Source organism: Ostrea edulis, chromosome 2, assembly GCF_947568905.1.
Source record: "Ostrea edulis chromosome 2, xbOstEdul1.1, whole genome shotgun sequence".
NCBI lineage: Eukaryota > Metazoa > Mollusca > Bivalvia > Ostreida > Ostreidae > Ostrea > Ostrea edulis.
The window spans coordinates 16,320,130-16,334,739 of NC_079165.1; the positions used below are offsets into that span (position 1 = coordinate 16,320,130).

Consider the following 14,610-nt stretch of genomic DNA (forward strand, 5'->3'; position numbering starts at 1 on the left):
CTCATTAATAGTTAAAAATATCACTAGTGTCAAGGACCTTATCAGTTACCTCACTAATAGTTACAAGTATCACTAGTGTCAAGGACCTTATCAGTTACCTCACTAATAGTTAAAAGTATCACTAGTGTCGAGGGCTATGAAAGCTAGAAAAAAAACAACTGGATATCTTAGCTAAATTCTAATATTTACGGCGGGTGTGATCGGTCGATAGGGGATGCTTACTACTCCTAGGCACCTGATACCACCCCTGGTGTGCCCAGGGGTCCGTCTTTGCCCAACTATCTATTTTGTATTGCTTATAGGAGTTGGTCACTGTTCGTTATCTTCGCCTTTCATTTAGCAACAGTATAAAACAAGAAGTTTTCTTAAACCTCTAAAACGGCAATACTTATGGAAAACTTTACATAATATATGTAACATTCATTTCAAAATTAAGAATTATCTCCCTCATGCATAGCTCTTATCAATGGACGAATTTGGCTCCAGTTTTTGGAACTCCAGTTTTCCTTTTAGCTCTTACAAGTTTATTGTTATTTCGAATTTCCAAAATTTCGACTTAAGCATCACGTAAGAGACATTATTTGTCGAAATACGCATCTGGTGCATCAAAATTGATACCGTATACGTTTTACATTAACACGATATGACTAATTTGGACATGTTCTAGATTCAAATCCCCAAAGTTGCAAAATTCACAAGTTTGGTATATATTTTCCCGCTTTTCCTAAATATGCACTTAGTTTTATATCGTATCAGCATGCATAAAAAGTCTCTCAAATGATAAAATATACAATAATCACTATAATGAATTTGACTCCATCCTGGAACCAAAGCTGTTACCCTATGGGATCATGCAATTTACTGTTTTGGTAAAGTACGAGCTCCTCCTTTTAAATATTTATTTAGTTTCAATAACATTAAAGAAGATATTATTCAAATGTTTTACACATATGCATTAGATAATACTAAGTTTTGGCCCCATCCTTGGGTCAGAACCTCTACCCCGGGAATCATACAATTTACAATTGTTAGAGGCCTTCCTACTATATCATTATTTAGTTTTTCTTGCACATGCGTAGTTGTAGAAAAGAAGTTTAAAAATCTGTCAATATTTGGCAGTTTTTACCTCGCTTCTAAAGCCCCAGGGGTGCACCTCTTTGTAAAAAAAAAAAACAAACAAAAAAAAAAACCCCGTTTCATACCAAATTTGAAAAGAATGGGAATGGTAATTAGCAAGAAGTGAAAAAATGTTTGATCGTTAAAGTAGGGGTCTAGTAGCGTGACGTCATGTCCGGATCGAACTCCGGTATTGATTCACGTACTATTATTACCAAACGTATTTTTACATTTACCTGGATGTTTTTTAATTTAGTAAAATGCAATAACACTCAATCATTTATATTTGAGTAGACTATGGCTCCAATCTTCTTTCCATCTTTTGTCATCTAATTCACACATAAAACCAGAGGTACATATTTGTTTAATTGATATACATGGGGTATTATTACAAGTTAAAATTATCTGTAAATTAAAAAAAAAATCATGATATGCAATAATGCACTTGTGGAATTAAATAAAACAATTCTGCACTTATATTTGTTATGTTGGTATACATTTGTTATCTTCTATTATGTGAAAATCATCTTCAAAATGGCTATTTTGGCCAAAAAATGTAAATATAAATTGAGATGCTGTGAAAATATAATGCTGAGAAAGGGCAGATTTTAAAAATGTATTTTAACAAGCATTCATATATGAACATAATATGTGAGTTTGAATGAAAAATCACAAATCAAAGTTTTAAAATATTCATATTAGTGGTGTTGCAGTGCCGTATTTTTGACTGCCGAGGGCCTGTATCGAGTTCAATTTTGTACCACCATTATTAAAAAAACATGAAACTGTGTTAAAATTTCACTTTTAATTATTTAGTTAGACATATTTATGTCATATTTGAGGAAAAAAATTGCAGCATCATACCTCAAACAAAATTTTATGGACATATTCTAGGACTTCTTCAATGAATTCTGATATTGCCGTTTGACAAATGGGGGTACACGTAATAAAAATACCATAATTTACTCATTATACTGACAACCCCCATTTTTTAAAATTTTTATCATACCCTCAAATGAACAATCTAAGTATTTAAACTCAAATTTTTGAGAAATCACAAGTAGGTTCAGGACTAGGAACCTACCTTAACGTACGACGAACGACAACCAATTACAATAAAGACTGAGGGTAAGGAACGGTGATCAATCTTATAAACCCCACAAAGAATACAAATCTTAGAGAAGGACAAACACGGACCCCTGCACATACCAAAGGGGATCAGGTGCCCAAGTTGAGTAAACATTCCTTGTTGATCGGCCACATCCACCGTGAGCCGTATATCTCGATCAGGTAGACGGAATAATCCGTAGTCCAAATCAGTATGTAAAGAGCGGCCTAACAATTGGTATCATGAAACACGTAAAACAGTGTTCTTGGATATCCTAATATCGTTCACCGAAGATTTTCTTTCATAGTATACAGGTATGTCTTCTGAATACTAGTATTTAAAATATTTAACAATCTTGATGAGAAATGTAGTTTTAGCCATTTTTGATGGATGACAGTGGTTGGGGGTATATACGAATGTTAATGGCTTGGAAATGAAAGGCATTCACATTGGCTGATTGATGGAAAACACAAGTTCAGAGATAGCAACTCTTCTGTAGTGGAGAAGCGTTTGTTATTCCCTTGAATGCTTGTGTAGATGACGATACGACAGAGGATGCTTACTCCTCCTAGGCACCTGATCCCACCTCTGGTGTGTCCAGGGGTCCGTGTTTGCCCAACTATCTATTTTGTATTGTTTATAGGAGTTATGAGATTGATCACTGTTCGTTATCTTTACCTTGCATACAATGATACTAACAACCCATCTTTAAATACCCGTTTTGATAAACAACGGAAACATCACTAGATTAAGACACCAGACACTACTTTTCCATAGGGGTGCAATGACAATGTATTATGTTTGGGTGTGACGTGAATATGATCGACACAAAGGCGTAATTGTAGTCATCATTGAAACAAAACAAAGTATACACGATGTCTCATTTGATTCACTGTAACCTTACGTCAACATATACGCCTACATCATATTTACAGAAAACTTTTCTATGTTCTATTGAAAGTTGTGCATAGCTTTTCTGAAAAAGCTAAAGCAAGTTCACACATGAATTTTTCAATATCAGAATAAATACTGGATTCTGCACATTGGAGATTGTTTATGAGTTGTGTTCCGGAGGGATATTAGAAGAGTTCCTCAACAGGGGATCGCCATTTGACTAATCTTTCATTAGTCATATTTATTGTATTCCAATGTGCTTCAGATTCATATTTGACTAGGGTTGGGCATCAATAGGGATTCAAAATTATAGACATTTGATCAAAATATTTTCTCCAGTAGCTTAGACACCAGAAATCATACAAATATACCCATGTTATGTGATTTCAAAGGTATCATGTACCCTAGGGTTAAGTTGAATTTAAACCCGTGGGTCAAAATCTACGTTATGTTTGTATGTTCTGCGCATGGTGGACTTTTAAATCGAAGCAAGCTACTGTCATATAAGTTCATGTTACAGAGGTTTCAACGTTCTTGCTTGAAGTCAGCATTTCGCAAATACTTTAGTAGTTAAAACGATCTAATTTACAAATACAAACTGTCATTTGGTTGGATGCTGTCTGGTGTGTCTCTTACAAATCTTTACGTACTGATTTGGACACGGGTGACTTCCTTTATGTTCAGAGTTGTTGTTAACATTTGAAACCTTACGGACCCACAATTTGATACAAGGGTCCACATTGTATATCAATTACCAGTAAAGACTAATTAACAAGAATTGTGTTCGTTTGTTTTAGTAAGAAAACATTCCGCTTGCCGTGTTCCACAGTTATAGCTGATTAACAAACCTTTCCTGCAAAAACTATATCGGTCGTTTGTTTTTATATTCATGGAATTAATGGTCTCTGTTAGTATTTTTCTTTTGGGGTTTTGAAACCTTTCGATAAATCGTCATGTTGTCTATGCTCGGCTATTCTATGTCACATATATGTTTGACGTAACCTGTGCTTAGCATCTGCTTTGCATACGACACGAGTAATCCTGGTTAGTATAACGTTTAATCGAAAAAGAAAGTACATCAAAAAGGAAAATGTTCCGGAAGAAAATTCGGTCCGGGCCCCCATGTGGGCGGTTATTTTTAATATCTAATGACCCAAATAGAATTGTACTCGTATTGGCGAGTGGTTGTCCACAACCCTGCAAGTTTACCTGATCATGATTTAGAGGTCACGGCAAGTGTAACCGGTCAACAAGGGATGTTTCTCCATTCTAAACACCCGATTCTACGTCGTTCGTTATCTTCACTTGTTTATTTCTTCCTCCAATACTCTCTAAATCAAACGTAACGAATGTTTGTGTCGCAAATTAAGTGGTGACCCTCGTTTAGGCAGCATTTCAATGTCGAGATTAACATTTATACCTGTAAACATGTATTTCTATGCAAGGTGATGATAACGAACAGGACACACCAGAGGTGGGATAAGGTGCCTAGGAGGAGTAAGCATCCACTGTTGACCGGTCACACCCGCCGTGAGCCCCATATCCTGATCAGGTAAACGGAGTTATCCACAGTCAAATCAGTGTGCCAAGAACGGCTTAACAATCCGTATGAAACACGTCAGACAGCATTTGACCCAATGCGAGGTTGTATTGACGAACTAGATCGTTATAACGATCATAGAATTTGCGAAATGCTGACTTCAATCGAGACTGTTTTAAATCCCTGTACCATGAACTTGTTTGTCAGTAGCTTACCTCGATTTAAAAACTGACTATACCCAGAACAAGCTCTTGCATATCGAATCAGTTGAGATATATAAACACCATATGCAGGTGATAATGGAATATTGCTACATAAATGTGGGAAGTTGACGATGGAGAAGTTGAAATCATCCCGTTTGTCATACAGTTGAGTTGTCAGTTTGCTGTTAATGTCTACTTTCAATCAAATATCTAAGTATGAAGCAGAAGTGGTTATACGGGCATGTTGTGTGTATCGCTAAACGTAGGTGAAAGAGTTCAACAAAAACTAAAGGGCTATTGAACAACTTGAACATTGCGTACTGATACCTGAAATATCTCTAAAACACTAATATGAATTAAAACTAGGCCTTTTCTGTGTATGAGTTGCATGAAACAACCATTTATTTTTTTCATGGATGCAGCAGCTTTGATCTGGCAACATTATTGCGTACTGGCTTAACAGATGACTCAAATATCTCTAATAAACCTTGATGAATTGACAGAATAGGTCTTTCCAGTGTACGAGTTGTATGAAATAAATATTTAATTTTGATCATGAATGCAGCAGATTTAATTTGGCAGCAAGCGTTTTAAATAATAAAATTCTCCTGATGCATCCCATTAGTCTGACGCCCAATGCCTCGCCTTCTCTATTGCTTTTTCCCATCGTTTGAAAAGTCGTTCACGTTCTGAAAAACCCAAACCTACTGTATTTCTTGTTGAAACAACATTTCGATGATTTTTTTTATCATTTTCATCAAATTGACTCATAACTTGTTCCATAATGTTAATCATTTGTTTTATATTATCAATAAACATTACTTTTTGGTTTACATGAAATTAGTGGAATGCAAAAGACAAAACAAAAACCCAAAATATCTGTTGAATTTACCATGAGCATCCATTGCCGGTTTGAAAATGGTTTCACGAAGTGGAAATGATACATTAAGCTTCAACTTATCAGGGGACACGGGGAAAACATTGATGCCATCAGCCGCTCCCGCCATTAGAGCAGCCCCGAATGAAGTCGACTCAATCACAGACGGTCGAACTAAAACAGACTGACATTTAAAATACGGACAATTATCAAGAACACAGTTACCGTTAATTTTAATGTAGACATTGAACGGCGCGGAATAGAAATTCTACCTTAGGCAGCCGAAGTTAAATTTCCAATACACTCCTCGATGTCACAATATCGTTGTTGCGTGAAGGAGTGTATTGAAAATTTTAAACCTTGACGTCATTTACAATGGTTGTGCGTCTCATACAATGTAACTGTACCTTTCATATGTTACGAACATTAACGGTGTAGAATATAAAATAATGTCTCGTTCTCGTAACTGTTAAACAATAACACCATTCTGTTTTGGAAAATAAAAAACATCGTCCTTTGTCCCACAAGATATCTTGACATCGAGAGCTATTCTCCAAAATTTCCTTGTGCGCAGTCTTTTTTCTAACGTAAACTGATATCTTTCATATTATTTCAAGTAGACTGATATCTTTCCTACTGTTCAGGATAGATTTTATTCATATCTCGCATATTGTTATAAGTAGATATATATCATACATACCGTTTCAAGCAATCTAATTAAAATCAGATCCTAAGATACGCTCACAATCCCTATAATAACTGCGAATTGCAATATATTTATGGGTAGGGATGGGTACAATTTGCATAGTTTTCAAGTTGGTTTACTTACTTAACGCGAGGAATATAACGCCAGTCGACGTTAACGTTGCATTGTGACGTCACATCTAGCTGCGATGTGTTTTCTTTCAAACCAAACAATCACAACCATTTTTCTTGAATTGTGAACACCGATGATTTCATAGGCGACGTGCTGATTGGCTAATATAAAGTTCTATGAACATGACCCCTAGTTGGTTTATGTCAGATCTTCTTACGCAGATTATACGGTGTGGATCTAAGAAGTCTGATTTTCATTAGATTGCGTTTCAAGTAAAGTGGTATCTTACCTACTGTTTCGTTGACAAAATTGGCTTGGATTTGCATCATCAAGCTGTCTACAGTCATCCCACCATCAACTCTCAACTCAGATATCGGATATCCTGTATCCTTCTCAACACCGTCCAGAAGCTTGAGATATATTTCATAATATTTAACTTCTCATGTACATGTATTAATTATATTTTTCTTAAAGCTATTCATTTAGAACAAATATGTATATAATGTATATAAAACTTACGCCCTTAACCATGAAACAAGCCGATTCTAAAGCCGCCCTACAAATGTGTTCCCTCCTTGTGTATCCGGTCATTCCTACTATTGTTCTGAAAAGAAGAAATATATATATATATATATATATATATATATATATATATAGAGAGAGAGAGAGAGAGAGAGAGAGAGAGAGAGAGAGATTCAGCTAAAAATTCTATGACAGATAAACACGACTGAAGAGAGATTCAAATGACAATTCACATTTATTCCAAAGCGGTTTCGCTCTACGGCTCTTCTGAGGAATTTGAAAAACAACTGATTTTCTCTCTATATATTTTGCCTCTAACAAGGACTTATTTTAATCTAATATTATATATATATTTATATATGCAAGGTGAAGATAACGAACAGTGATCAATCTCTCTACTTTCAATAAAATATCTAAGTATGAAGCAGAAGTGGACGACTCTGTGGTGTCCTTTATTTCGAGCTCACAGGGATATATCAAATCGACATATGAATGAAAGCTATCATTGTTAGTAGACAAAACGTCATCGATATATCTAATAGTCGAATTGAAGGTCACAGCGAGAAATTTTTTCTTCTCACGTAGAAGTTTTTGAATAAATTCTGCTTCATATGAATATAAAAACAGGTCAGCTAACAAAGGAGCACAATTCGTGCCCATGGGAATTCCAACAGACTGTTGGAAGACCTGATCACCAAAGACCACGACGATATTGTCAATGAGGAACTCTAGCATATTTTTTATTTCAACTTCAGAGTACTTGTGCGTGGAATCAGAGTGGTGTTTAACAAAGTAAGTTTTTGAATGACTGATCACTAGATATGAATATTTCCGTTTTCCGTTTTTGTTGAAGAAGCAACTGTCTATGATGTCAAAAAGTCTAGTCTTTAATTTATATATATAGTGTATAGTGTTGAAAAGTCTATATATATATATATATATATATATATATAGAGAGAGAGAGAGAGAGAGAGAGAGAGAGAGAGAGAGAGAGAGAGAGAGAGAGAGACTACCACCCAGAATAACGCATCACAGAAAGATAACGCTTTAACATACTGCAAGTTCACTTATCTTTTCGCGAGAGCCTATTTTCAAATGGATACGTTGATGTACTTTTTCATGAAGCATAACTTTCCGTGTATCATTGTTTAATGCTTAAGATTCCTTTGTGTGATAATTTACTGAATACATCTGAGATACCTCTGATACACCTCTGGCGTGTCCAGGGGTCCGTGTTTGCCCAACTCTCTATTTTGTACTGCTTATAGGAGTTATGGGATTGATCACTGTTCGTTATCTTCACCTTGCATAGAAGATTTTATTTTACAAATCAAGACAACTCTGTTTCTCCAATGTGACAGACTGAAGTGTGTTCATCGTCATTCAGGCTTGTTATTGTTACACTCTCACCTAGTCTGTATACATCGACGGCATCGTAAATAGTTTTATAGAATATGGGCTTTTAAAAATCTTAAAATTGTAGAAACATGTAACAAAATTGTACACAGCAATTATTAGACCTACATTTGAATATACTTCAATTGTTTCGTTTGGCTGTTCTGTTTAAGATACTACTGTAAAACCATTGAAATTCATTAAATGTGATACCATCTCAGTTAAATAATTCCGTAAAAACATAATTAAGTCAAAAAGCGACCGCCATCACTTTTTGTTTGGAAAACGTCACACCAACATTACCGTCTGCAACACAACTGTCTACTGACTTTAATCACATAAACGTAATATTACAAATAGTTATTTCGATTTAGATGGGAAAAAAAACGCTTGTACAAATTAACAAGAGACTGACAAAACTCTTTTCAAACGTGTTAGTATGCTCGAGTGGTAAGAAGGTTATCATGTGGTATTATTACATCACTTTAACAGGCTGACATAAATAAGAAGGTTATCATGTGGTATTATTACATCACTTTAACAGGCTGACATAAATAAGAAGGTTATCATGTAGAATTATTACATCACTTTAACAGGCTGACATAAATAAGAAGGTTATCACGTGGTATTATTACATCACTTTAACAGGTTGACATAAATAAGAAGGTTATCATGTAGAATTATTACATCACTTTAACAGACCGACATAAATAAGAAGGTTATCATGTGGTATTATTACATCACTTTAACAGACTGACATAAATAAGAAGGTTATCATATGGTATTATTACATCACTTTAACAGGCTGACATAAATAAGAAGGTTATCATGTGGTATTATTACATCACTTTAACAGGCTGATATAAATAAGAAGGTTATCACGTGGTATTATAACATCACTTTAACAGGCTGATATAAATAAGAAGGTTATCACGTGGTATTATTACATCACTTTAACAGGCTGACATAAATAAGAAGGTTATCATGTGGTATCATTACATCACTTTAACAGGCTGACATAAATAAGAAGGTTATCATGTTGAATTATTACATCACTTTAACAGGCTGACATGCATAAGAAGGTTATCACGTGGTATTATTACATCACTTTAACAGGCTGACATAAATAAGAAGGTTATCATGTGGTATTATTACATCACTTTAACAGACTGACATAAATAAGAAGGTTATCACGTGGTATTATTACATCACTTTAACAGACTGACATAAATAAGAAGGTTATCACGTGGTATCATAACATCACTTTAACAGGCTGACATAAATAAGAAGGTTATCATGTGGTATTATTACATCACTTTAACAGGCTGACATAAATAAGAAAGTTATCATGTGATATTATTACATCACTTTAACAGGCTGACATAAATAAGTAGGTTATCATGTGGTATTATTACATCACATTTTTTTTCCAATTGTTAAATCAAAATTCATATCATGGAGTTGCATGGAGCTTTGTATATTTTCAGAAGAGGGAAGGGTAAGATTGAATTGTTACACATCTGTTGACTCTTTCAAAAAGATATCACCAGAAACCAAAGAATTTCTTCACGAAAACCTAATTTTCACAAATGGTTAGTTTCGAAACTTATGTTGACATCCTGTTCTCGCCAATTAGATATAATTAAATTAAACGTATTTTCATTGAATTGGAATGAATTAATGCTGCACGTGCTAACAGCACATTCGAGCTGTTTGAAAAGCTGCAAAATGATGGAAACGTTCACAGTTTATGTTGATCAATTAAAATTTTTGCTATGTGTTAATCTGGGGGAATGTTTAATTATCTACAGCTGTAACGAGATAAACGCTATTTTCTAACATGTACACATACATAGATACATAAATACATACATACATACATAAATATATTGTAGTTTAAGTTAAGTACTTATTTGCATACTTAGCTTCTTTCATTTCCATAATATATATATATATATATATATATATATATATATATATATAAATTGATGATCAGATGGAGTTCAATCACATAACATTTATTTCTCTACAGGCTGTTTCGTAAGGGGATGGTTTCCCCTCACTCGTCGGGAGAAAAATGACATCTAACGAAAAACATCCGCATGGCTGAGAATATGTTACACAGAAACATACTGGATAGTTGCTAAGCATGATTACACACAGAATTGAGTAAATAGAAATTTATGGGAAGGACGACAAGTGCTGACAAGTTTTGAACGCTTATTCAATGAAGATTTTTCGGGATGACATATTATAAAGAATTTCTCTAGAATACAAAGGTTGCACTTTGTTGCACTTTCAACCTTTGTATTCTAGAGAAATTCTTTATAATATGTCATCCCGAAAAATCTTCATTGAATAAGCGTTCAGAACTTGTCAGCACTTGCCGTCCTTCCCATAAATTTCTATTTACTCAATCCTGTGTGTAATCATGCTTAGCAACTATCCAGTATGTTTCTGTGTAACATATTCTCAGCCATGCGGATGTTTTTCGTTAGATGTCATTTTTCTCCCGACGAGTGAGGGGAAACCATCCCCTTACGAAACAGCCTGTAGAGAAATAAATGTTATGTGATTGAACTCCATCTGATCATCAATTTATGTAGCTCCGTGAGGCCATGTCGAGCACTCTAGAAGATTATATCGGAGATTTATCCCACTATATATATATATATATATATATATATATATATATATATATATATATGAATGACATGTTAAAAGAGAAAAATCGGTTACCCTCGGGCATCATCCTCCCAGTATGGGCTCAGTAGTCCTCCAAAGGCGGGAACAAAGAAACAATCGTGTGATGAGTCTACCGAGGCCGCCAACGTTTCTACAAAATACAAAAGATTAGAAAGTACATATAATAAATATCTTAATTCACATTATCAAATGTAACCTAATTAGCTTTAGAATGAAAGTAGTCATGTATTTGTTACCTATTTCTTCAACAGATTTGACGATTTGTAGATTGTCTCTTAACCATCGCATTAGCTGTCCACAACCTTCAACGGCTCCCTACAAGACAATGCATGTAACCAGTTATCAAGGACAATATGACACGTTTCAAACCTTATTTAAGAAATAAGATATCATTTTTGAATGTTATTGGGATATGACATGAAGTTGGTCACGTGATCAAATCCTATAACGCCCGAATAGTAGATTTGATCACGTACCAACTTCATGTCATATCCAAATAACACTCAAAAATGATATCTTATTTCTTATATTTTCTATTTTGATTTGTGTTCGTACCGAGCGTCCATGATTATGTAGCAGATGACTGAAATATTGATCGCAGAACACAAAATATAATTCGCTAGAGTTTTGATGAATAAAAAATTTGGTACAATATCAAAGAGAATATAAGATATAGATACATGTATTTAATTAAGAAAATTTAAAAAAGACGAAACAGGTGTAAAATAAAGGTAATTTATAGTGTAAAGTTAACCGAAATGAAGACAAGAAGAGCGGAGTAAACTATATCCATGATGTAATTTGGTCGCGATCAGCGATAGAGAAACTGGCGTTAGTGTAGCTTACTGAGTTGAAAACGCAATTGTTGAACACAGATTTCGACAGAAATCCAAAGGATCTGAGAGAATTGATGGAGGACATGATGGGTCATGTTAACGTTAAGCTGTTAGTCAGGTTTTCGAAAAGAAATAACAGCATGTTCATCGTTAGGACTCGCCGTTCTGGCCATGCAGGAGACGCTTCGAGACAGTAGGACATATTTAGACAAAGTGCAGGTAGGTTGCTTCTTTTATTTATCTTCAGTGTGTGTAAGAGAAAATAAAAACTGACATAGTTTTTGTTCACTTGAGAGATTTTTGTTCTAGGATTTTAATGAAGACTCCCACCAGTACCCTGACATAAACATAATTTTTCGAGCCTCGAAACCAGCCTCGCTTATGACCACGCCGAGTCATAGCCGTAATGGCAGTTGCCAGGAAACAAAAGGTTAACTTATCATCATAAAGTAAATAGGCTTATAACCCTGCCTACATTTTTTCGCTTCCAATATCATAGACTTTGTTTTATAAATTCACCATGCAGAAGTTACAGTTTAGGCATAGTTGGGGACGGTATTTAAAACTTTTAAAAATGAAACAACAGAACGGTATGTTTAATGTTTCTGTTTTATAAATTGATGAAATTCTTGTTTCTTTACAAAATAAACTCTGTACAAATATCCTGATGCGATAGTTTCTGTTATGATGTCATTGCAGTGGCGTACCCAGGGTTTACGAAAGGGATGTGTGTGAAAGTCAAGTATCAGTCAAACTTCTCAGCAATTTTGGGTGCCAATGTGGAAATTTACTCACAATATTTCTATTATTTAAATTTGTGGCGAAAGGGGGGAGTCTAAATCCCCCATTGCACCTCTGGTGTGTCCAGGGGTCTGTGTTTGCCCAACTCTCTATTTTGTACTGCTTCTAGGAGTTATGAGATTGATCACTGTTCGTTATCTTCACCTTGCATAAGCAAGAAGTCAGGTGAAAGTACAGGGACTGACGTTTGAAGCGGTGATTGCATTCATACGCCAGAAAAGACTGATCACGTGACCAACTTCATGTTACAATAAATTGGATGTCAATTTCATTAGTACTGACATATAAGGAAGTGTATTGACAAATGTAAATATATAGAAGTGCTATTCAGTTGTACATGTAAATCATGAAACCAAACTGAAGATATATTTAGCAATGTTTGAACGTTTGATAGCAACATTAATCAATGCTTTTATGTAAATGACATCCCGACAAATGTCGGGAAGTACTGTTCCCTTAATTTAAATTATGTACAATTTCACTACAGTTTAAAGTTACTTACCCAAAGGTTATACATAATAGGAGCTGATTTTCCGAGTTGAAAAAGTGGTGACGTCATCATTCCACAGGTAGAGTACACAGCCTAAAAAGTTCAACCTAAAATTCTGTCTATTGTAAGAAAAACTGGTAGCATATCATCATTTTACATTATATCAGCATTTAATGCATTAATAAATAAATGAAAAATATACCAGAAATGATTGACATTAAGAAAGCTATTTCTAAGTATTGAATTATATCATATATATTATGAAATATATGTACATTTAAAACAAAACTATTAAAACGCAAAATTTATGGCATCTTACATTGTAATTTAAAGACATGAAATTAAGAAATTAGCAAATCAAAATTATCGTATCTAACCTTGGTCCCCGTGTTTATATTTAAGCAGCCTGCTGTTCCGTATCTTCAAATAAAAGAGAAAATTCGGTAAATAAAAAAAGAGAAAAAAGAAACTTGGGTTGGTATTTTCCTAATATTTACCCTGAAACACAATTTGCTGAGAAAACAATACCCCAGTCACCAATAGCATGGAAGTCACAATGCCAACCCAACAACAACATTGAAGAAAGCAGCTAACAGAGCTATTTTATACAGGGAGAGTTCTAGGAAATGTACATGTATTATTATGAACAGTGATATATTCAAGAAATCACAATTAAATTAATGTTGAGTATTACCATTTAGGTTTTTTTTCTTTCTAAAATCGACATTCAATGCAACTGTGCGCATTCAGTGAGCACATTATTCAATTTGTGCATTGCGTATAATCAACACAATGTATGTAATGTGTAAATAGATAAACATTAAAAATACGTAGAGATTAACATCATCTTAAAGCAGTGTGAGCGTCACAAAATCAATGATCCCATAAACAGTGACTTTGATTTTTGTTTTTATCGATTAAGACCAAAATATGGAGCATGCCGGAAACTCCGTATTTACTATGTTACTGCTAGTGAAAATAAGCATGTTATAATCCCTTGCTTTCTCATGGACTGGGGTTTATTCGGATTTGATGAAAACTGAACTTTTTAGGTTGAAAGATTATCGCACTGACCTCCAAAATAAGAATAATTGTCTATCATTTCCTATCGGAGTACCTGCAATCGTATTAACCCTTATAAAAATCTTTCTTCCTTGGAAAACGAAAAAAAAAAAGGAATTCCAAGAGTCCTAAAGTTTCACCAATATTTACAAGATTTTAAAGGTCGTCTAAAACTTTTGAAACTGGAATCCGTCGAAAGCAATCATTACTTTAAATTTAATGCAATGCGGTTTTCCACTGTAT

The 14,610-nt window shown here is 34.4% G+C and overlaps 1 protein-coding gene across 1 annotated transcript in view; it reads right to left on the reverse strand.

Annotated features, from left to right (window-relative positions):
• Positions 1–5,242: 5,242 nt before the first annotated feature.
• Positions 5,243–14,610, reverse strand: part of LOC125679638 (glycerol kinase-like) — a 30,498-nt gene continuing 21,130 nt past the window's right edge. Inside the window, exons 10-17 of the mRNA XM_056156225.1 lie at positions 13,683–13,725; positions 13,318–13,398; positions 11,415–11,493; positions 11,212–11,308; positions 7,075–7,159; positions 6,845–6,965; positions 5,754–5,912; positions 5,243–5,550 (exon numbers count right to left, since the gene is read on the reverse strand). Of these exons, the coding sequence (XP_056012200.1) occupies positions 5,483–5,550; positions 5,754–5,912; positions 6,845–6,965; positions 7,075–7,159; positions 11,212–11,308; positions 11,415–11,493; positions 13,318–13,398; positions 13,683–13,725 (733 nt within the window). The 3' untranslated portion in view covers positions 5,243–5,482. The remainder of the gene's footprint in view (positions 5,551–5,753; positions 5,913–6,844; positions 6,966–7,074; positions 7,160–11,211; positions 11,309–11,414; positions 11,494–13,317; positions 13,399–13,682; positions 13,726–14,610) is intronic.